The sequence below is a fragment of the Vicugna pacos genome, chromosome 3 (genome assembly GCF_048564905.1).
Source record: "Vicugna pacos chromosome 3, VicPac4, whole genome shotgun sequence".
NCBI classification, from domain to species: Eukaryota; Metazoa; Chordata; class Mammalia; order Artiodactyla; family Camelidae; genus Vicugna; species Vicugna pacos.
This window is the reverse complement of record NC_132989.1, coordinates 9,108,069-9,132,530: the sequence shown is the minus strand read 5'-3', so window position 1 is coordinate 9,132,530 and position 24,462 is coordinate 9,108,069. Positions and strand designations below refer to the sequence as shown.

The window sequence follows — 24,462 nt, the reverse complement described above, 5'->3', positions numbered from 1 at the left end:
GACACGTATTCACTCAACAGAGATTAATCACAAAATGTTGAAAACATTGTCATCCCTCATTGCCCTTTCCCTCATGTCTTCCTACCTCAAGAAAAGTCCTAATTATTCTGTTCTTGAAGGGGGGGAAAAGACTATCAAGGGTCCCAAGCCTAACATTCCTTAAGTGCCATTTACTCATGATTTGGGACAACGGATTGCAATGCTTGGTTATAAATTGCTTGGAGGTTCTGGAGTAAAGGACTCAGATTTTATAATCTGAGAACTACCTGGAGTTGTGCTATCCAAAACAATAGCTACTAGCCACATATGGCTGTTTAAATTTAAATGTAATTTAACTTAAGCAATATTAATTAACTCCTGAGTCTCACTAAACCACACTGAATGAATAAACATCCCATACCTTCAAGAGCCACCTATGGCTAGTGGCTACCTTACTGGACAACATAAATTTTAGAACATTTCCATCCCTGCAGAAAGTTCTACTGGCGGAAAATATCTTTAGTCTTTAGGTCATGGTGTCATCTATATCTTGTTACCACTCTTGACATTTATGGTTCTGAAGGAGAGGAAGGAGTGAATACTTTCTTGCACATCCTAGGATACCATTCTGGTTTGGCAATATAAGAGGAGTAAATATTCGATTTTTCAATGTGGCATAGAAAAGGACTTTTTTTCCTACCAGAAAGGTGACCTCCAAGAGATGGAATTTTTACTTCTGAACCTAAAAGGAGTAACATGTATTTCCCATCATTAAAATTCCAATTAAAAATGAGTACAGGAAGGAGAAAAACTGGTGAAACCCAAAGATCTGTAGTTTAGTTAATCACATTGGACGAATGTCAATTTCCTGCTTTTGGAAATGTACTGCGGTTATATAAGACATGATCACTGGGAAAATGTGGGAACTCTGTACTATCTTTGGAACATCTTGGGTGCCTTACATTATTTCAACATAAGAAATTTTTAAAATCTCAATTATACATCATATCATACATACTCTTGTATATGCCAGAATTTTTTTTAATCACTGAAAAATTAATGTGAGAAATAAATACTGTCTAGGTAGGTGGAGAGCCTGTTTCCCCAGCTATTTTAATTTAGTGATAGCCTAACAGCGACATAATCTGGACTGTGGAGTTTCACCCTGTATCTGTTCAGCATCCACACATCTGGATAACAAGGACACTAGTCCCCGAATCACCCAGATGTTTGCCTTTTTGCCAGCAACCTCAGTCTCAGCCCAATAAGCCAGGCGGGTCTGCTGTCAGTCATCCATCTCCGGGCGCGCTGCTCACCTTGAACTCTGTGTGTCTCCAGGTCGTGCACGACAACTACCTCCTGTATGTTTTTGCTCCAGACCGTGAGAGCCGGCAGCGCTGGGTGCTGGCCCTGAAAGAAGGTAATGCATATCCTGGCCGATTGAGTCCCTGAGACCCCTTGGTCCCCTGGGAGGCTTGGGTCCCACAGTAGGATAAAGAGCAGCTGATAGTCCAACATTTCTCCTCTTGGGTGTTGGTGGAGGGTCCCCCAAGTTTCCATGCTGGGCCCAGGACTCAACAACCAGTGCAGTACAGGGTCAGCCACATCCTGCCTGCCTCTTGTTTTTGTAAGGCTCTGAGATGGGGATGTTTCTAAATTTTTTTTTTAATGGTTCTATGTTAAAGGGCTATGTAACTACCTCCATAGCATGCCAATTGTGCCTGCTGGTGATTAAAACCTAAAATATTTACTATCTGGCCCTTTAAGTAAAAGCCTGCCGACTCCTGATATCGTATGAAGATTAAGACCGAGGGCCCAGGCTTAGACCACCTGGGATTGAATCCTGACCCGGCCACTCACTAGCCACGTGTGCCTGGGCGACTTCCTTAACTGTTCTGTGCTTCGGTTTCCCCGTCTATTTCCAACAAAGGGCGGAGGAGAGAAGAGTAATTAATAATAATAGTACCTGCCTCCGGGTGTTACACTTAGTAAAACAAGTCAGACAGAGAAAAACAAATGCTGTTTGTTTTCACTTACATGTGGAATCTCAAAAATAAAGCAAATGAACAACTATAACAAAACAGAAACAGACTCACATACACAGAGAACAAGCTACATACAAGACGAGAGAGGGGGAGGAAGGGGGAGGGAGGGGGAGGGGCAAAATAGATGAAGGGAATTAAGTACGAACTACCAGTTATAAAATAAATGAGTCACAGCGAGGCAGTGTACAGCCCAGGGGATATAGTCACCATTTTATAATAACTTCGTGTGGTATGTAATCTATAAAAGTACTGAATCACTAGGTTGTGCACCTGAAACTAATATAATATTGTAAGTCAACTATACTTTAATAAATATTTTTTTTAAAAAAGCACCTGTGTCCAGAGCTTCTAAGAGTAAGGCCTTGGAACTAGCCAGGTCTATAGTCAATATCCAATAAATGTCAAGTAGCTTTAAATATTTTCAGATCATTGTGAGAGTACTCCTTAGGGCTCACCTTCCTGGCGGCATAATCAGCACCAGCACAGTGTTTACAGATGGAAAATGTAGAGCCAGGCTGCTAGGGAGAAAATTCCAACTCTGCCAATTATTAATGTATGACCTTGGGCAAATTCCTTGACTAATTTCAGTGTCCCCATTTCCTCAGCTATAAATTCTTCCTAGTAACAGGCAGTCATTGGATTACTGTGAGCAATGAAAGAGTTGGGATGCCTCCAACACTTGGTACCATACCCAAAGAAAGCAGTCAGTCCATATGACTATTACTGCCAGTTAGCCTGAAGCCCTGGATTTGTAGGAGAGCTGAGTTCAAACATTAATCTGTCTCTAAGCAGCTGTGGGGACTGAGGGTAAGCAAGCCATTTGAAACCTCAGGAACCACGATGCCTCTATCTGAAAAACGAGAATCAATATACAAGCCTTATCTTCTTCCAAGGTTGTTGTGAGTTTCAAATGTGATATGAACAGGCAAGTGCCAGGTCAACTCCAGTTTCCAGTATAACAGTCATGGGCACAAAACAAACACTCAGGTCATCAAAAGGACTCCAGCTATGCCCATTGGTGGTTTTACTCACGGATGTTAAAGGAGGAAGGAGCATTAGAAATAATCTGTCTAGTTCTCCATTTTTTATGCTTTTTTTTCAATCAGGAAAGCCTCTTTTTTTTTTTCCTGTACCAAAATCTGGCTTTAAAGCCACAAATCTAGAAGGGATACAAGCCAAGTTGCTACTGTTTAATGTGGGAGAGATGGAGGAGTGGGAATCCTACCTACTCTGTCTTCCTGTTACCTCTGAGTCACTTTTGTGGGTCCCATGGATCCATGCTAACAACCTCATTACACAGTAGGAGCTGAGGCTCAGCTAAGGGTCTTGCCCAACCTAAGGACACACAGCTAACACAAGGCAGAGCCAGACAAGAACCCAGATCTGCTGATGTCTGAACACAGCATACACTCCTCCATAAACGTGTATGGGGGAAAAGCCATTTTTCTGACTCGTTCGGGTTCTATTTCACTCAAGTTCACACAGCAGGGTCCAATCTCAAGGAATTATAAAGCTGGTGGCCCTTGACAGACTGACCTGGAAATAACTCTTCTGCTGGTGCCAACCCCTTTCAGAAACGAGGAATAACAACAGTTTGGTGCCCAAGTATCATCCTAATTTCTGGTTGGACGGGAGATGGAGGTGCTGTGGTCAGGTGGAGAAGCTTGCAGTGGGCTGTGCCCAGTACGATCCAACCAAGAATGGTAAGAGACTATGAATTCCCTTTCTTTGTAAAATGACTGACCTCCCCACGAGTAAGAAGTAAAAGCTCTTTGCTTCCCACCATCGGGGGTGTCAGGGATTGAGGGCAGAATTGCACATTCTCAGAATTTTCAGAAAGGAATCAACCACCTGCATCACCAGTCTGTTGATGTTTTTTCATCTCACAGCTGATGTGTTTATAACTCCTTGCTACTTAGCATGTGGTTCTTGGACCAGCGGCACCAACATCACCTGTAAGCTAGTTAGAACCACAAATTCTAGGCCCCCTCCTAGCTCTGCTGGGGCAGAATTTGTACTTTAACAAGATCCCCTGGAGATGTGTGTGCACAGTAAAGTTGGTGAAGCACTGCTATCCCTTCAAGTTAGGAAATTTGAATGGCACGGTCTACTTAGATCTGAAGTTGCAGAGACAGCCTTAGAGAGCTATAATACTGTTTATCACGGTGGCGTCACATCACGCATGTGTTTAATTGCACAACTTCAACTCTAGACACCCAAAAGGGGAAGAAAGCAAAACCCAAAAAAGCTGCTATTTTACCCTGTGGCTTCTCCCTGCCTCCACTTCAAGCTTGCCCTTCACCTCCACAGTCTTAGAGAAAAAGAGGGCACAGCTTCAATGCAAACTGAAAACAGAAGACATTGGTGTTTTTGGTCTTTAAGGTCAAAGACCCAGGTTCTAAGGAATGGACTGTGACTGGATTTTACCTTATGTGATGACTTTGGGACCCAAACCCCCAAAGAAGGGCAACTCCACTCTGATGCGCTTTTTCGTGCGTCATGCCCCCATTCCTCACAACCGCCTGGGGTAGATGGTGTGATGTTAAAGAAAGAAGGCTGAGCAGTTCAGTAAGTTCAAGGTCACACAGCGAGGAAGAGCTCTCAAAACCATGGCTGAGTAGGAATGAAGGATCATGTGAACTGTTTGCTCCCACCGCCCTCTCCTCTCAACCTCTCTTACCCTACTTAGCTTTTCTCTTCTGTCGGTTTCTTTTTGGCACTAGCCCCTCAGATTGACAGCCCAAGGTGGATGTGCTAAATGTAACACGTGGCTGGGTTTTCTGTGGCTTCCTGAGTTGCAGCCCCTGCTACTGCCACTTTAACAACCACCACTTCTCGCCCTCCACCTTGGGAGAGAAAGCTCAAGGTTACCAGCCCCTTGACCCAGAAGAATATTTACCTAGTTTAGAAGACAGTGATTCTCTGCATTAGCCCTGTGGTCCATACTCAGGAAGGCTGGTATCTAATGAAAAAAAAAAGGAAGGTTTTATGCGGGTGGGCTCCACCCCAAGTACAGGATGACATGGGCTTGCCTCTGTGACTGAAAGCCCTTTCCAAAGCCAGAGATCTCGTCTCCAAATTCCTGCCAGCGCCTTGCTGTAGGCCCTTGGATGAGTTGTACGGCCATCAAGGACCCCAATGCCGTCATCTCTGAAATGGAGAGGGAAATTTTAGGGGCCCTAAGATGAAATACTCTCTAAGTCTCCTTCCAATTTTGCAACTCTTTGAATCTATGTTTCCGTTTTGCAGTTTTCACCAAGCATTTAGCAGCTGTTGCTCTCCGGGGTGCGCTGTATTTCCCCCCACTGAGTGTGGACACATGATTGAGGTGCGAGAACGTCTGAATGACTCACGAGGGCAGGGCTGTGCAAGCTAAGCTCCCCGCCACGTGGAGCCAGGGTCTAGCCACTGTCTGGCCACTCTGCTGAAGGTCTTGCTTTTGTGTTGCAACCTACTGTCATCTCCTCATCTGAGCATGTCCTCATTGTACCTTCCTCTGACTTGGTTGAAGTAACCTCATGCACCAAAGTTTCGACTGAATCGAGAGCAGAGTTTTCAAGAAGCACACTGCACTGTGCACACTGCACATGACTGTCTGCTCTGGGCGAAGGCTTGTAGGATTCCCGGTGTTGGGCATGTGTTGGGCTGGGCCTAAGAGCATGGGGCTTCGGGATGAAAAACACCTGCTGTGAGTCCCAGCCCCTTCACTTCCTTGGTCTGTGACTTCATTTATGTCACTTACCCTTTCTGAGTCCCTGTGCCACTGTCCTCATCTGTAAAATAAGGATGATGGTAATAATTAGCTACTTTGAGGGGCTGTCGGGAGACTCAGTGGGGTTGTGGAAAGCTCTCAGCACAGCTGCTGGCACTCAGTGAGCTCTCAATAAATGGTCATGGTGTCTACTAGTCTGTATTTGGGGACAGAAGAATCTGAAGCTGAGATAGCTTGTGTGTATATGACCGGGAAGTGGCAGAGGTGGTTGAGTAAACATGGGCTCTGCTAAACTCTATGCACAGCAACACCCATTTCTGCAACCAGAACTGGCCCTGGTCTCACCACACACAGACTTCCCACGGAGGGAGGGGAAGAAAGGCAAGAGCAATGCCAAAGGAAGAAGAGAGACCAGGCCCAGCAGGTTCAGGGCTGGGAGGGGCCCACAGCCACAGAGCTTGTACGTGGTGGAGCTGGGGTTAGGACTCCAGTCTCCCAGCTCAAAGTTGAGCGCTTGAGGGGAACCATGTTTCCTATCATGTCTGTTTCCCTCTTCTCTGTTAATTGCATACCCAGTACCCCAGCCTGCCCTTGCCTAAGGAGTTAGCACAAGGCCTGGACTCCAGTGTCAATGTATGAGTCTCCACTTACTACATCCCAACATGGGCTGCCCGGCTCCAATCAGCCTCCCGCAGAGGGGAGGGGCTCACTGCCTACTGACGCAGCCATTCCCTCCTTACCTCTAATTGTTAAAGAAGCCTGTGAGCCGAACGGGAGCCAAAGCACTGCCTCCCCTGCCACACATCCTCCCAGACACACAGACCCACAGCCTCTGTCCCTGGATTATGGACTTGAACTTTTTAATGTCTCAGAGGAGAAATACTAAGAGACACAAACAAAGAGATGAAAGGAAAGAGTGGGGGCAGGGGAAGGGAGAGAGAAAAGAGAAGAGAAAGGAGGAAAGAAAAAGAGACAGAGGAGAGAAAGGGAGGGGGACATGGAGACACAAAGAGAGGAACAGAGAGAAAGAGGTGTTGGGGTGTTGTCTGGGGGAGCCAGCAAGAACGGATGCTCGGAGGCCTCAAGATGACTGAAAGTGGATTTCAGACCTCTCAAGGGGCAGCCCGGCAACCTCTCATCTTATCCCCCGCTCCTCAAGCCCACAAGGGCATCAGGAAGCCAGTGAGTCATGGTCCCCCTGAGTCACCAATTCCAAGTCCTGGTTTAGCAGGTGGAGGTGCCTTCGTGGGCGGCTCTGTGCCCACTGGGAAGGACACACCCCAAGGCCCACTGTCAGCCCCTCTGGACTGGGCTTTTCCTGGGAATACAGGAGGAGGGGCCCGGGATATTGGCTTCTGGAAGTTTCTCGTGTCTCCTAGAAAACAAAATTGGGAACCCCCAGGCTGAAAGAGATCAGACACAGGTGCTGGGCCTCACCTTCTCCTGCTGCTGTTCTCTTTGAGGCCCCTTTTCTTTGAAAAGCCCCCGGCTGCTCACCTCCAGTCGGGCACATTCAGTTTCAGGCTTATTTCTCTGTTTTTCTCGTTTCAGCTTCAAAGAAGCCTCTTCCTCCTACTCCTGAAGACAACAGGGTGAGTGAGCGCTCAGGGGCCGGGCGCGGGTGGCCCATGGCGCCGCAGGCCAGCTGCTCTCCCAGGCGTGCTCCTGCCCGCGTTTCTCAAATACGGGGCAAATACAGCTGACTGCCATGGCGCATCTGAACTCCACACTGGGGGTTTCTTGGGCCTGAACTGTCTCACGGATCTGTCCACAGAAGAAGATGAGTCAGGTGCCAAATCCCACCTCTTGCCATCTTGTCTTCACTCAGCAAACACTTATGGGTACCCAACTGTGTGTCCAGCCCCCTGACCAGGTTGGGGCACATGACAGCTCACAGCTATATAACCCTTTGACATACCAGCATTTGGGAAGCATACATTTGAGAATACTTTATATTCTTCAAAGGATGTCTACACTTTTACTAGCTATATAGAAACTCACCGTCTGTTCTAGCTGCTTCCGAGGGTCATAGTTTTATTCTCATGTGAAAGCTTGGGAAAGGAAGTCCCATGAGAGGTTTGCAGGATTTCCCAAGGCCATTCAGCAATTCAGTAGTCACGCTAGACGGCTGCAGAATTTCTTGTGTGGTAGTCTTTAACTTGAGGGATGGGTCTCAAAGTGTGGTCCACGGATCAATGGCATCAGCATCACCTGGCAGCTCGTTAGACATGCAGAGTCTCAGGCCCAGTTAGCTGGGCCTGTAATGAGATGAATACCGTGCCATTTCCCTCCTATCTTCCTTTGAACTCAGTCTTTGAACTCAGCTCTTTCCTCCATTAGCCCTTCAGGTGAAAACCTCAGGCTCATAGACTCCTATCTGTAGTACCCAATACACCACCACATAAGCGCCACAAATACCTAGACTTCAAATTCCAACCTGGGCTCAGCTGGGATGACATACTGTATCAGTATGACTACCCGTTTTTTTAATCTCCGGTATTTTTATGCCACCAAGTGCTTCAGTGTATTCAGAGAACTTTGGATTTCCCAGCACCAAGTCCCATTCTAGCCAGTAATGTCAATCTCTTCCCATATTTCCTCTCCCACAAAACCTCTAGCAGGTGTGCCCATCCTGAACCCTCGTGGTTGTTTGCTTTACTGTCTCTTTGTCACATCTTCAGTATCTCATCCTAAGGAAGGTACTCAAAACTACAGACACAGGCAAAAGAGCCCACAAGAGGAACAGGGACCCCACACGACACAGGAGAGAAAGCCTGAGATTAATACAGTTGCTAAACTTGGCCACATCCATTTCCTCATCTGGTTCTCAGTTTCCCCATTCTAAACAAAAGAGTGGATTGATATCTCAGAGGCATCCCAGGTCTAATAGTCTATGATTCTATGGACCTGGGCAAACCCACAAATAAAATCGGACAAGCATGGACTGAATGATTTAGTGTTGACTATGTCACTTTAGCCAAGAATGTGATGCTTCTGGCAGACAGGTGATGAATTGTGGCATGGTTTGAGTAGAGAAGCCAGCAGACTTTTGTGAAAAGAATGGCTGCTTGGAATTCACCGTAGTCAGAATTGACCACATAGAATGGGTGAGGTGATGAATTCCAGGTACTGAATGTCTTTGCATCAAACAGAGCACCATAATCCGAGCTTCTAAAGAAAGCCAACTAGAGGAAGGCACGTGGTCTCAGCAAATTTCCCCAGTGGATTGTAGGAACTGGTGCCTGGTCTGGCATGGATCCAAGAGCAAATTACAGCTCAGGGACTCGCTGACCCTGTTCCACAGTTTACCTCCTTTCTATGTCTTCGATTTTGTTGTTTCCCACCCCCAGCGATCACTTCGGGAACCTGAAGAAACCGTGGTCATTGCCTTGTACGACTATGAAACGAACGATCCCCAGGAACTCACGCTGCAGCGCGACGAGGAGTACTACCTGCTGGACAGCTCCGAGATTCACTGGTGGAGAGTTCAGGACAGGAACGGGTAAGGCAGCCTCTGCTTGCTGTCCCAGCTTTTGAGTTGAGATGGGGACAAAGGAAATGCCGAGATGATTTCCCTACTTATCTCCGCATGATGACGGCACTGAGTTAGGAGAGGAGGGCAGAGGCAGAAGGAAGAGGAAGGAAGAAGTGGTGGAAATGGGTCTTTCCACTTCTCAGAAGTGGCTGGGAGGCAGTCACTTGCTCTGCTAGCTCACTGCACTCCATCAAGCTCTCCCAGCCCCCAAACTCATCTAAAAATCTCCTGGGGTTGTTCCACTGACGTCCAGTTTGGGAGAATGGCAACCTGTTCCACAAAGCACTATTGTTCTCAAGTGCTTAAGTGAAGTTGGAGATACAACCCATTATGAGGGTCTTATTTTTGGTGGAAAGAAAAGACATGTTTAGAGGGTGCAGATTGGTGGTTACATCAAGAAGTATCAGGATAAAAGACTAAAGATTTAGTTTAACCAACAATCTTTGAACTAGCCATCCAAATGATTCATGGAGAAAATAAAGTTGTGCAAATTCCGATTGCCCACTCTGGGACTTTTGAATGAAAAAAATCTTATGACCCCTCCTCCAATTTGAAATACAGCAAAGTTACTGTCATAGGCCTTCAGAATGTAGTGGGATATATGTGACTTAGACGCTAGTGCTTAATTTAAAAGTGTCAGATTCACATTGCTTTATAAGGCTTTATTTTTTCCTTTAAATATCGGAGGTCTTTACCTGTGCCCTGGAACAGTCTCCAGAATCATCTCCAGAAGGTGATTTCAGTGATTACACAAATCTAAAATAAAAATATACCATAATTTAGCAAATTCCCTTCTTGGGCTCGTAGGTTGCAAATATTCACAACACTGCATCCTTATAAATTAGTCTTTAAGGTTTAAACACATTAAAAGTATGAGGTTATTATTAATTTAAAATATAAAAAAATACTCCATCATCACAACATGGATAGCCTATGTCAATGTTTTATTTAAAAAAAAAACCTAACAGTAGAGAGAAATATGCTTAAAAACAAACCACCCTCCACTTACCCACACATCAATCCTAAAAGTATTCACTATTAACTTACTTGTGCGTCCTAGGCAAAAAAGTTATACATCTACAAATGCATCCTTTTTTATTTGCACTAAGGATTTCACCTTGCTTTTAACCTTTAATAATCTAAGAGATCTTTTCATATTAACACATACAAGTCTGTTATTTTAAAAAATGATTGTATAGTTTTGAAACGTATGCTTGTATTATAAATATTTAAATAAGATTTTATGATGGGACATTTAGTTTCCAGGTTGTTTTATTTGTTATTTCAAACAAGGCTGCAGTGAAGATCTTCTGTTGCTCATGCTCATGTATCTTCGCAATCTTTTGAAATACATATATATTTTTTGAAAAATATACTCTTGAAAATAATTATTTTCCTCAGGAAAAAAAATACATATCTCATATTGCTCACTATGGAACTGGTGAGTCAGACTATGTGACATCTTAATTTTGAAAGATAAATCCCTCAAAAAGTTTGCCAAATTTTACATTCCTACCAACAGGATATGGGAGTGCCAATACTGGGTATCATTAAACTTAAAAAAAAAAAAAGCCAATCTGATGGGTAAAAAAAGAGGTGCACAAATATGTTGGGGTTAAGGCTTTACTTTTTGCATACACCAAAGCTTACATTTTCAAGGCACCTTCTCTTTAACCATCACCTCCACTGCAGGGGAAGTGAGGCAGGGGTGTAAAGTAAGATTAGATCAAGAACTGTGGTCTTGGGGGCGGTGCTGCTTGCTAGCTGAGGACAGACCCCAGGGCCCCTCACCTGGAACCTCTCTCTCTAGTCGGCTCGTGAGAGTGAACGAGGCCAGCCACGTCCCCTTCTCTCTGCCTGTTTTGAGGAGGCCCATATCCGGAACAGGTTCAAGACTCTACAGACACCAGAGGAACATACTCGGAAATTCATCCCTTCAATCAACTGACATTTACGGAGCACAACAAATGTGCCAGGAAATGTCTTCTCCTGGGTCTCACTTCCCCAAATGACAGTTTACCCTTTGTTCAGTGGCCCATGGAAAGGCTCAACTCTGCACTTCAAAGGACATCGAAGAGGACACCCCAGAGGCCAATGGGTGTATGGGAATTTCCCCAGTTTGCTTTGTAATAGTGCGGTCTGGGGGAAAGTACACGAGAAGGGGAGACTTGGACTTGAGTGTCAGCTGCTCTTGTTGTGCAGGACTTAACCTCTGTGAATCCATTTCCTTCTCTGTAAAACACAGATGAGAATATCCAATTGATATCTCAGAGTGCTGAGAAAATCAGTGAGATGAAGAAAGTGAAAGGGCTTTGTAAATTCTGTATCTGCACACAAGTGAAGAGAATGATCATCATTTTGTAGGTAACCCAGCTTTGGTTGGCATATTAAAACACAGTCATTCTATAGGAAAGCAAACATAGTATTTGACCTATTAATATAATTGTAAAACTATGATGTGGCAAAACCAGCCATAATTAAAAGTAATTCCAAAAGAAAGACATAAAAGAAATAGCAAATTTCAGAACAAGTTGATCCCCACCAGTTGGCACTGACTGCCTTGAGCACTGGGTTAAGAATGATTCTGAGGATGGGTATTCAGTTCTCCAAAGACAGCATGCCATGACTGACTAGCAGCTTCAGCCATGACAAGATATGAGATCTCCCATTTTGGTATCACCAAAAACCTCAAAACAATTCTGTGAAATAGATTACACATTCCCCATTAAACATAATCACTAGATTGAAAAATGACCTTATACAAAAAATTAAGACACTTGATAAAGAGCAAGAACTTATCAGACGTTGTTTTGTAGATTGGCAGAGTCTGGAGGAGTCTGATGTGTGATCTATTTGAGGTCCCCTCATTTTACAGGTACAGAGTTAGAAGCCTTGAGAGTGGAGGGAAAGCCATTCTCACCTTGTAGTGTTAAATAGGGTGATGAATGTGACAATGCTTTCAAAAGGACAAAGCTACACACAAGTGTAAATTATTTCGATTTTCTTATTGGTTTCTTGATCCATATGTTTTTGTTTATGCACAATTATTTATTCCTGCTCAAAAGAAAGTCCCAACCCCAATTCCAGCATAATTTTATCCTTTTTTCCTCATGTTTCACCATTTATTTTAAGGAGCTCAATTAACAACAAATATTAGGGAGGCCTTAAGTTAAAAGCTTACAAGGTCGACTGGCAGTATCTTTTGGGACCTGTGGTTGGAAAGTAATTTTTTATATTTTAATTATTTTGGTTTCCTGACTATAAAATGCTAACACTAAAGTGGAAAAAAATGCTGATTATCACACACACACACACACACACACAAATGTTTCCTAATAGAAGACAGAGACTGAATATTAATCTTTTTTCCAGTAGAGGAAATTTCACAATGAGGAGATTAGCAAGCAGTTTTTAAAGTAAAGTAGCTACTTATTTAATATGGTTCATATTTTAGTGGTAAAATCTATAGCCTTTAACTTGAGGTTGTTATATTTTGCAATTCTCTTCTTCAAAAAATTTAAAATGTCTCCTGAATGCCAAATAACATGAGGCTTCCTCATCTTTAAAAGACTTTTAGTTGATTAAACCTATAAAATGGAGCTGTGAAAATTAATTCTATAACACTAATTAGTCTAAACACGAATTTCTCTTGTAACAGGCATGAAGGATACGTGCCAAGCAGTTACCTGGTGGAAAAGTCTCCAAATAACCTGGAAACCTACGAGTAAGATGTTTTGTTTGCTTTCCAAACACATGGTGCTAAGGTTAGGAGTGAATTATTGGTTGATTATTAAAGTACCAGGCATTTTCTCTTCTTGACCTGCATACTTTGATCTCTAAATAAACAACTGAAAGTCACTTTAAATGGGAGAAGAGGAAGGTATACACACCCACCTCCCCTCTCATCTAAGGGATACTTCTCAGATGCCTGCACATATTGTAGTAAAAAGAAAAGCTTCTTCCAGGAATCCTGGGAATATTGATCTTAACTGAGAAGGGAAAAACACTATGAACATTGGATCAAATGCAAATTGATTTAAAACATGGTTTAGTGCAATACATCCAATACCAAGAGACAGGACAAACAAATGAGTATTAAATATGTGCTTACCTTGTGTTATTTCAAGCTGTCATTTAAAAGAAGAGTTCCCATGGATATAATTTTAATGGAATGACTTAACGTTTAATAAAATCCAACTGTGGAGGGCAATGTACTCACCACGTACATTTATTTCCTAGTTCGGTTGCTGGAAAGCCCAGAAACAATCACACCACAGCAGCGATGTGCACACCCAGATCCTGGTTTCTAAATAATACTTCCCACTAAAGAGAACCAGGACTTCTTAGGGAAATGGCTTGGAGATTCAGAATCAGGGCAGGGAAAGAACAAAGATGAACTTGGAACACTTTATTGCACCAAAAAGTAAAGAGGTACACCTCAACCTTTTTTTGTGAAATAATGTAGACATATCAGATGAGTACAAAAGTCAGCTTTAAAATGCTCCTTCTGACCAAATCTGGGACAATTTGAGTGTCAAAATAAATAATGACAGTAATGGACTACAATCCATTAAACAAAATAAGAACCCATAATAATAGATGGCTTGATAAATAATTCAGTAAATACATATGCAAGAGAAAAAAAGCTCTTTCTTATAGTAAAATGCCAACTAATGAATGTAGAAGGAATGGTAAAGTTTTAAAATCACCATTTTATAAGTCAACGTACCAACTGATTCAGGTAAGAATCACCAGTGAATGTCGCAAGTAGAGGGTGAAAGTTGATATTTACATAGTGTCAAGTCACTGATTAATAATAACAAAGAGGAAATACCTGGTGACCCCATCTTAAGCAAGCGATCCCAGTTCACATTAATAACGGGGCAAGCAGACACCGTGCACCTCCTGACGTGTCGTACTGAGAAGGACACAGCATCACTTCTGTGATGCTCCCGCCCAAACACACACAACCTGAATCAGTCATGAGGAACTAGACAAATCCAAACCGATGTGATGGTGAGAGCATGGACTCTGGAGCCAGACTGCCTGGGTTCACATTCTGCCTACTTTTGACTAGTTCAGTGACCTTGGGCAAGTTTCATAACCTGCTTATAACACTTTCTGACATGTGATAGGTGAGCCGCCCATTAACTTATTATTTTTGCAGTCTTGAAGTTCTCTCCAGAGGATGGCTGGAGCTTTCCTCCCAGCAAAGTCTGATGGAGTCCACTGGCCAGAGAGGTGATTTCAGCCTAAGTACGGCCAACGCAAAAAAGAGACTAATCAGGATGTACTGAAGATGCCAAAGCTCATACCTAGGCAGTTCTAATGGAACCTTTATGAAAAGTCAGTTAGCGTCCTTGTATATATATAAACTTGTGTAATTCAAGTTCAGAGTCATCAGTCATTAAAATTCCAAGAGTGATACCACACTGCATCTATGTTACATGCCATCTGCTGTTGCTTGCTTGAGTATGATATTCCATACTTCCAAACTACTGGCCAGCCAGGCAAAGAGATGGACTTCTAGTTTCAAATGCCCTGACGTGTATGAAGAAGAGCTTTTAGCAGTAAGCGTGTTAATGACAGCCAAACTATGAAAATGACATTGAACCAATGGTGTACTTAGATTCATTTTTCCCCCTTAGCCAGATCATTCCTTCACACTGCATTGTTCCCAAGTGTCTGACTTATTATTCCAGGCTATTAAGATCTAGTCTTTGGTAGCTAAGTTCAGAGAGAAAGTTTAAAACCTAGTATCTTTTACTTTCTTTTTTATTTACATATTTAATCTATTATTGAAATTGCTTATAGAAAATCTGACTTTTAAAATTTCCCCAGAGAAGAAATGACACGCTTATCCTGAGAAAATTATCCTGAAATCTGGAGAAATACAAATAGTTGTACAATAAAATCAGAAACATGAAATGAAGCAATATGAAAATTGAACAATGAACCCCATGAGACAGTGTCCTTTTAAACTAACTTTGAAGTTTGCTTTGTAACACGTAGAACATATGTGAATATTTACCTTATTTTTAGCAGATTATATCCATTATATTTTTTTACTTTATTCAGCAAATAAATTTGGCACTCCTTTGACAAGGAATGACAGCAATGTCTAAAGTTTTTCTACATTTGCATTTTTTACAAAGATAAACTTGTCTTATGAGACACTGTCAGTGTCATTTGTGTAGGAGCCTTTGTGCAGCTGGGAAGAAAATACAATTACTTTGCAAAAGATCTTGAGAATCACTCTTACAGAGAAAAATACTGCAATTGTTTTAAAAGGATATATGCCACACTTTCAAAGTTATATTAAATTTTTATCGCTGTCCTAGCCTCAACCTACTTATAACCACCCACCGACCTGTGAAATAGAGCAGAAGAGAAATGCTTTCTAAAATTTTATCAAGGAAAATTTCCAACATGCACCAAAGTAGAAAGAAAAATATAATGAACCTCCATGTACCCAAAACCCAACTTCAACAATTATCAATATTTTACCAATTCTGATTCATTTGTTCCCTTCCAGTTAAACATTTTATTACCTGGAAATGGTTCACATCTTTGCTTTTGAGTTTGAAAGCACTGGTAGGAAACAGGAAAAGAACAAAACATTGTCTGGCATTGTCTCTTATAAGTAAATAATGAAATGTTTTAAAAATGTTATTGACCTATGGCTTTTTCCTGCTTTCAGGTGGTACAATAAGAGTATCAGCCGAGATAAAGCTGAAAAACTTCTTTTGGACACAGTAAGTCTCCCTAACCTGTCTTTTGACTTCCAATAAAATGAACTGTGGTTTTGTTTTGTTTTTTCCCAGCCATGCTGTGGTTTGTGCTAATTCAATGAGTTGATGCATTAGATTAACAGTGGTGATCATGGCTGGGAAAAATATTCTGGGGGTTTATAGGGCTAGCACACAACAGAGTAAGAAAACTGGGGGAGTCAAAGGCCTCAGTCTGGACGTGCAGTATGTGAAATACACCACTTGTTTTAACTTGTTTTTCATGCACCTGTTCTCAAGAGCCATACGGTGTGAGGAGCAGGACTGATCTTACGGAGGGATATCAGGATTCAGGGAAAGAGGGTTGAGAAGAGAGAAGGCACGGTGTGGTGGGGAAAGTACTGGGTCCTGGCCGCTGCTCTGTCTCCAACTCAGTGTGTAACTTTGGGGACATCTCATCTTCCTTCTGGGCCTCAGTTTCTCAGTGAGCACAGGGAAGCTCTGGATGAAGTCAGGGAGGACAATTTCCCAGGTTCATCTTGCCACTCTCTGCTCCTGGTCCTCTGGCCGAGGCAGGATCAGAGATCATGGCTGGGGACCCTTCAAAACAGTGCTCCAAGCACCTGCCATCGGTTGACTGGCATGCAAGGTAAACCCTCTCTTCCTGGATCAGAAAAGCATTTGTTATTTTAAGGCAGTGCCTCTCAAAGTATCTGTGGGGATGGATTCTTTTCTGTGGTTGGTTTTTAATTTCCAATTTGTCATAGACTTATGTTTGTAAAAGGCAATAAAAATGAATTCCTAGAAAAGATACTAAGAAAAATAAGAAGTGAAGGCACAAAAAAATGCAAGTCCAATTTTTTCTTAGTATCAGATTCATTAGACATAAAATTACTCTGTTTGATTCCTATCAAAAGATTCTAAATGCTCACTCTCAATTTCTTTTTTTATCTGGTGGTGGACCAGTAACAATTTGCCAACTGGCACCCATCCACAGACCACTTAGAGTAGCACTGAAAATTGCACATTTATGGCTCTTGCAGAGAAACCAAATGTGCGGAGGTATTGAGAGAAGGCTTTCCACGGAAAAATCAATTAATTTATCAGCTTAAATGCTTACAGCAGTGCTTCTCAGGCCTGTCTGCACAGTAAAATCACCTGGGAAACATTTTAAAAATACCAATGCCCAGGTCCCACCCCAGATTCATTAAATCAGAATCTCTAGGTAGGATTCAAGCATTAGTAATTTAGAGAAAAATCTCTCCAGGGCTGTCTAGTATTCAGATAATATTAATGACCCATAGCCAACACAAGCCTCACAAGTGAGGCCAGTAAACAGTTAAGTGGGAGTTGATGGAGGCCTTAGTTTCCTTGTGCCAAAACGTCAACCCTATCCCTGCCATTTTACCATATACCATTTTCCAGTTATGGTTTGAAGGTATTTTCTATCTTTAAGAATTTCGGAGGAGGGTGTAGCTCAGTGCTAGAGTGCATGCTTAGCATGCAGGAGGTCCTGGGTTCAATCCTCAGTACTTCCGATAAAGACAAAACAAAAACACGAATTCCCCCCCAATCAATCAATAAAAACCAATGCATTTAAATAGATTTGAAAAAAAGAATCTTTTCGTCCTTTTTCAGTTCTATTAGGTAGAATTATTAGTTTGACTGCACATATAATTATGTGCACGTAAATACGTATATACAATATACTGCACTTTTTTTTTAGTTTACATATAGGTACTGATCATTGTTTCTAAGAACAGATTAGAGCTTTAGCTTTTCAAGCTTACACAGTTATCAAAGGAATAAAGCCAACCACAAAATAAGAATCAACAGAATGCGGTGATCCAGTCATAAAGGACAGTCAAATCTCTCCTGGATGGAACAATGCTGGAGTGACCAATTCGTCTTGGTTTCCAGGGATTGTTCCAGTTTTAAAACTGAGTCCTGTGTCCCAGGAGCACCCCTACCTCAGTCCTGGACTAACTGAGACAGTTGGTAACCCAAACCGGTAACCATTTTAAGTTTGGACAGTGGGGAGGGGTGAGCTGAGACTGGGACCTGGGAAGGTATCAGGAAGGGAATGGGGAGGGATGACCAGTGTTGTCAAAGAACAGTCTAAAGGCAGAGGGTTGGTTACTAATGTACAAGGGAAACTGATGATAGATTGATTCATTCTATCAAAGGCCGAAGTATAATTTCTGAAAGAGAAAGGGGGAGAGGAGAAGGCGGGCTCACAGCCATATTTTGGGGCAGTGAACCTGGCTTTTCTCCTTTGGTGAAGTTGCCGGTGAGGAGGCAGCTAGCAAACAGGACAAGGTGAGATGGTCTGCCCTTGGGCTCCTTATTCTCATCAAAGAGAGCAAGTTCAGGTGTTTGTGGATTCTCCAAAAGTCTTCGTGTGTTTACCAGTGACGGATAAGTAACAGGCAGTCTACACCATGTCAGCCGTCTCAGTTAGCGCCCGTCGTGATTATGACATGTCTGCACCATTTCCTTTATGAGGTTTCTCAGTAGAAACTCACGTACCTTGTCATTTTGCTGATCACAGAGCTAAGCGCTTAGAGATACTGGAGACAGGATCTTTGACCTCAGTAAGCTTTAGACTCCAGTGGGAAACAAGACAAACTGAAGAAAAGAGAGGGTAGTCTAAGATAAACTGAGAATATGCCGCAGGCTTTCAGTGGACTCAGGGTTTTGAGAAGATTCTAGAGGAATCAGAACTATTTCATGGAGGAAGAGAAATTAAACTAAGTCATTACTAGACTCTGGTTTCTACTTGGTTCCATACTGACTCATCACTAATTTCCTCTGGTTCCCAAAAGAGCACACATTAGAATCACTGGGAAACCCAAGAGAATACAGATGTCCAGGCCCCACCCCAAACCTATAAAATCAGAATCTCTAGAGTTAGTTCCTGGGAATCTGTTTTTTTTCCAAGTCAAACTTGTGATGCAAATATAACCCACTTAGCACCTACTTCTCCCAACCTATGTTGTTGGACAACTTAATAAGTTATTAAATTAACCAATAAGAACTAAATTAATTAAAAACCTGAATTATACTGAGTTTATTTATTAAATTATTTATTTATTTTTTGGGGGGAGGAGTTAATTAGGTTTATTTATTTATTTTTGGAGGAGGCACTGGGGATTGAACCCAGGACCTCATGCACGCTAAGCACGCTCTCTACCACTTGAGCTATATCCTCCCCCTATACTGAGTTTAAACAACTGCAGTTTTGTTATTTTCAATCACACATTGGTTAATGAAGTGTTGCCCATGGACCATTTAAAGCAGCCCGCCTTAATGACTAGCAAAAGATGCTTCCTGTTTTACAGCAGTTCTTTGAAGACCCTTAAATATATTCTGCTTGCTAGGGCAGTTGAAACATTCCTCCTGACTAATATTCTGAACTACTTCACCAAATCCTCTTTGCCTCCTTAGATACTATAAGGGCGAACGTCATTGGGGCCCTGCCTTGTATGATGTTTGAAACATCAGCTGAAATGTTTCAGGGGTGTATTTAGTGTGTCCTTATCTAACAAGTATGGGACCCTTAAGAGATGGGTCGATTCATTTTTATTAGCCAAAAATGGATTTCTTTCATTTTTATTAACTAAATCCCCCAATGTACTGCCCCATACATATTTCTCCACTAGAATATAAACCCTTTATCCTGTTCCTGTGGTTCCTAGGAACCTAAAACTGTACCTATGACGAGGAAGTTGCTCAGTGAGTATCTGCTGAATGAATGGATACGTCAAATGCTTAATAAGTGTTTTTAAATTAACAAATATGTTTTAGGAGAAGCTGGCTGATCACATGCATCATTGGGGAAGCTTTTAAAAAATACAAATTCCAGGACTCCAGCCCTTACCAATTAGAACCTCAAGAGGTGGCACGCAGGTGACTCTGGGACTTACCCAAGTTTGGGAACCACAGAAAAGCATCTCCTGCTGTGTTTGATCAGTTCTCCAGACAGCACCTCCACTAAGAAGCCTCTCATGCTTTCCTTCCCCCAACCCGTGAGGTGCGGTTTTTCCCACCTTTAAACCCTCTTGGTGCAATGTCATGGCCCCTCCAGTGGCTCTGTTCTCACAAGGGCCTGGATCTCAGCAGTCTCTCTCTGTCTTAACCCATTTAGGAAGAGCTTAAATTCCTTGCAGGCAGTTACTGCACACCTTAGAGTATCGCACACATTGGTGACCTGAATTTCGGGCAGGAGACTCATCTAAGACATTGGTTTATCGTGTTTCCATGATTCTAAGATGTTATTAAAAATGCAGTATCGACTCCATAATGGGATTGTTTCAAAAGAAGGAATGAACCACCAACAGAATGAAGAGTGGCTGTGTGTCAGAGACACTCGTAAATTACAATGCAGTGTGACCAGGCTATAAACTATCAGTCCATCTTTTTCACCATAACCTACTCTGTGTACCAAGACTATCTTCTGTAAGGTCCCCTTCAAATCGTACGGACAGAAAGAAAGAAGAATATTCCTAACACAGTCAAAATGTCTCTGATGAAAGAAGACAAGGGAATGAATACTTCCAACAGACGGTATTCCACAGCATGTGACCATAACGGCTAGTTCTAGTCCTAACAGTCCTTGTCCTGGTGTTATTATTCCAGGAGCTGTTCTATGCACTTCAGTTCTCCCAACCACCTTGCAGATGTCATTTTATAGCTGAGAAAACTGAAGAAGCTCATACACTTAATCAGGAAATATCTCTAATTCACAGAATTATAGACTGTTAGCATTAGAATTCCCTTTAAAGAGTATCTGGCCAGTCGCCTTTGTGTTATGGTGGAGTAAACTGAACCAAATTTAGAATATGTGTCAGTGGCATAGTCTAGATTAGCGCAGGGATGCTTCACACACACACATGAATGCACACACAACTATTAAGGGAATATAAGAGTTAAGTTCTATTCTTCTATCCCTAAATTTCCCATCCATGCATTTTACCTTCTTGGCATGACTTTTGTTCTATTATTGCATCTTTATTTTTCTAGATAAAGTGATAAAAGGTAAACTGAGACCTTGACTACATCCCGTGGGAATGAGCCCCTTCCCCAGCCCACCCTGGCTGCGTTGCCCACATCAGTGCCCCTTTGCATGGTGGTGATGGGAGCAAAGATCCTTTAGACTCCACCGTTCTTGGTGGCTGTAATTTCCGCTGAGCCCCTTGCAGGAAGTAGGTGGTGAGGCACATGCCGGATGCTTCCTTTCCCTCAGAACTCTGGGCTGCCACAGCCCCAAGCCAGAGTTTCCTGTCACCATTACTGAATGCCACCAGAGCAGCCATAATGGAGGAAGAGCCCTGACAGCCTCCCATGCTTGGCAGAGCTGGCTGCAAACCTTACCTCTCCTTTCTCTGATGCCTGTGGGTTACTTTGCTCTTGTTAACAGTTGGGCCCCTCTCTAATCCCAGATTTAACAAAATAATAATGGCTACTTTGAAAGAATAATAACAACAGCAAAACATTCTTAAATAGAACAGACGTTCCCACTCCCTTCTTCACAGACACTTGAGAGACTTCTGGGTTTTTTTGGTCTATGCTGCTTCCCTTTAGAATAAGTTACACATGCAGATAACATCTGCCTTGGCTAAAGTTTTGTTTCTTCCTGCCTTGCATTTAACCCATCACATTTCAATGAGGCAAAAGCAAAAATTTCAATATTTGGCAAAAGAGGAGAAATCTTGAAGACAAGCAATGCTACATGTAGGACATGGATAAATATCACAAACATGATGTTGAGTAAAAGAAGCCAGACACAGACTCACTATTCACAATGGCCAAAGGTGTAAACAACAACCCCAATGCCCAGCAGCTGATGAATAGATAAACCAAATGTGGTGTAATCCATACAATGGAATATTATTCAGCCATGAAAAGCAATGGGCTGATACATGTTGCAACTTGATGAACCATGAAAACAATATGCTAAGTGTAAGAATCCAGTCACAAGAGACCACATATTATATGATTTCATTTATATGAAAATTTCTAGAATAGGCAAATCTATAGAAAGGCATATTAGTGTGACAGGGGTACATATGATAGAGGTGTCCTTTGGGAGTGATGGTAATGTTCTAAAATTAGATTGTGGTGATGGTTGCACAACTCTATAATTTTGCTAAAAATCACTGAATTGTACACTTGACACAGGAGAATTTCATGGTATCTAAATTATGCCTCAAAAGCTGTTTTAAAATCTAATGCACTAATCCAGGAGATTTGGTGTCACATAAATCGCCTTCACTTCAGAAACTGAATAAACTACTGACCCTAAAGTGGGGAAAATCTAATATTTGGAAAACCAAAGCTTTTTTTTAAAAGGATGATTTGTAAGGAAAATTAGAAGGGTCTTAACTATTGCATTAGATAAACAGTTTACATGTGTATCGGAGAAAAAGAAAGTAAGAATCTGGTTAGCTCTCCTCTGTCCTCACCTTGTTCCCGATTATGCACAGAGCACACGGTGGAGAAAGTGGAAAGCTAACTGTGGGCATATGATGGCACCATGGGTCCAGAAAGATTTACAACTCATTCTCTTGAATTTAAAAAAAAAATTCATGAAAAGCAAAAAAAGAAAGAAGACAAAATAAATGAAAAAAGAAAAAGAAGGGGAAAAATTCACAAAATACAAAACCATTAAAGTAAATTCTGGGTGTACAAAGACAGTCCTACGACTGTCCTAGAATACTACGATATCTTAGGACAAGAAATCTTCTGTATTTCCCTCAATTCTTCCTTCGCTTTCCGGCAACAGCTAGGGCAGCCCTAGCGCATGACCTTGGGAAAGGATGGTCAAGGTTGAACAACAGAGATCTGAAGATTCAGGTCTCAGCTTCAAATTTCTTTCTTTTTCCAGTTTTTGTGAGATATAATTGACTTATAAAAACAAGTTCATACTGTATAGCACAGGGAACTAGATTCAATATCTTGTAGTCACCTATGGTGAAAAAGAATATGTGCATTACGCCGCACACCAGAAATTGACACAACATTATAAACTGACTGTACTTCAAGAAAATTTTTTTTAAAAATGACTAAAATTTAAGGTGTGCAGCATAATGATTTGATTATGAATATACTGCAAAATAATTAATACAATAAGTTGAGTGAACATCCATCTCTACACACAGTTCCAGTTTTTTCCTTGCGATGAGAACTTTCCAGAGCTCCTCTCTTAGCAACTTTCAAACATACAGTACAGTCTTGTTAACTGCAGTCACCAGGCTGTACGTTACATCCCCAGGGCTTATTTTATAACTGGAAGTCTGTACCTTTTGACCACCTTCATCTGATTCCCGCACTCTCCCCTTCTCTCAGATTTCAAAAGAGACCCTTGAGACTCTAAGCAGAGATAAGAATGAGTTTTGAGAGTCTCATGAAGTTTTTGTGGTTAAACGACAGGTTTGGCAAGGATGCACACTGATGTAAAGGCTGACTGTCCCCCCACTCTGGCGCCCCTCTGCAAGTTTAGGGCCAAGTCAGAGGAAGCAGGTTATGTTTCTGTGCAGGGATGAGCTTTCTAACTACCAGTGTTCTTTCCAAAGACAGAGACTGCTCTCCAGGACTGTTATAAATAGGACCTGCACGTTTGGTTAGGTCAGTGGCGGCCAACGCTGGACGGCCATGAGAGTCACATGACAAGCCTTTTAAAAGTTCAGGTCCCAGGGTCCCAGTCCTGGAGATTCTAAGCATGTCACATGGAGGGGGGAGCGAGGTCAACTGCTTGTGGTGGTTGTTTGGTTTTGTCTTCTGTTGTGCTTCAGCCTCTTCGTGTGGTTGTGATTATCAACCAAGGGTGGGACACGGGGGTGTAGGGAGTCAGACCCGATCAGTGGTTCCCAACCAGGGGTGATTTTGTCCCCTGGGAACACGTGATGATGTCTGGCATCCAGTTGACAGGGGTCAGGGAGGCTGCTAAACATCCTATAATGTGCAGGACAGCCCCCCAGCAAAGAATTACTGGGCCCCCAGGTGTCCACAGTGCTGCGGTTGTGATAACCCTGGGCTAGAGAATCTTTCTAAAATCTTTTCTAACCCTGAGCTTCTAGGATTCAAACAAGTAGCATGGCCATCTGTCTGTATTATTTGCATGTGTAGATGACCCACCTTTGGGATTGGCAGGTGGAGGGGCTTATGTTGTTCTAACTGTGTATCCTTTGTTCCATACACTGCAAGTGTCTGCCCACCACACGAGGCTCCTGTCTCTCTCTGGCCTCCGCTTGTGGCCCTCACTATGTCTAAGTTAAATACACCATAATAATAGGCTTTGCAAATTCCACCTGCACAGATTTACAGCTGGGGAGGAACTGACCATTAGACACAAAGTAGTTAAAACAGAGTTAAGGTTTTAAGGTTCCTACCAAGAATGAGTAAACTGGTCTCTCTGTTTGCACATATTTCATCAGCACTGGCAAAGTTATCAAAGAGGGCGAA

General features: G+C 42.4%; 1 protein-coding gene across 1 annotated transcript in view; it reads left to right on the top strand.

Moving 5' to 3' along the window:
• Positions 1-24,462, top strand: part of ITK (IL2 inducible T cell kinase) — a 60,184-nt gene that overhangs the window by 23,447 nt on the left and 12,275 nt on the right. The window contains exons 3-8 of the mRNA XM_006211884.4: positions 1,318-1,399; positions 3,599-3,727; positions 7,288-7,328; positions 9,087-9,238; positions 12,930-12,995; positions 15,972-16,026. Of these exons, the coding sequence (XP_006211946.1) occupies positions 1,318-1,399; positions 3,599-3,727; positions 7,288-7,328; positions 9,087-9,238; positions 12,930-12,995; positions 15,972-16,026 (525 nt within the window). The remainder of the gene's footprint in view (positions 1-1,317; positions 1,400-3,598; positions 3,728-7,287; positions 7,329-9,086; positions 9,239-12,929; positions 12,996-15,971; positions 16,027-24,462) is intronic.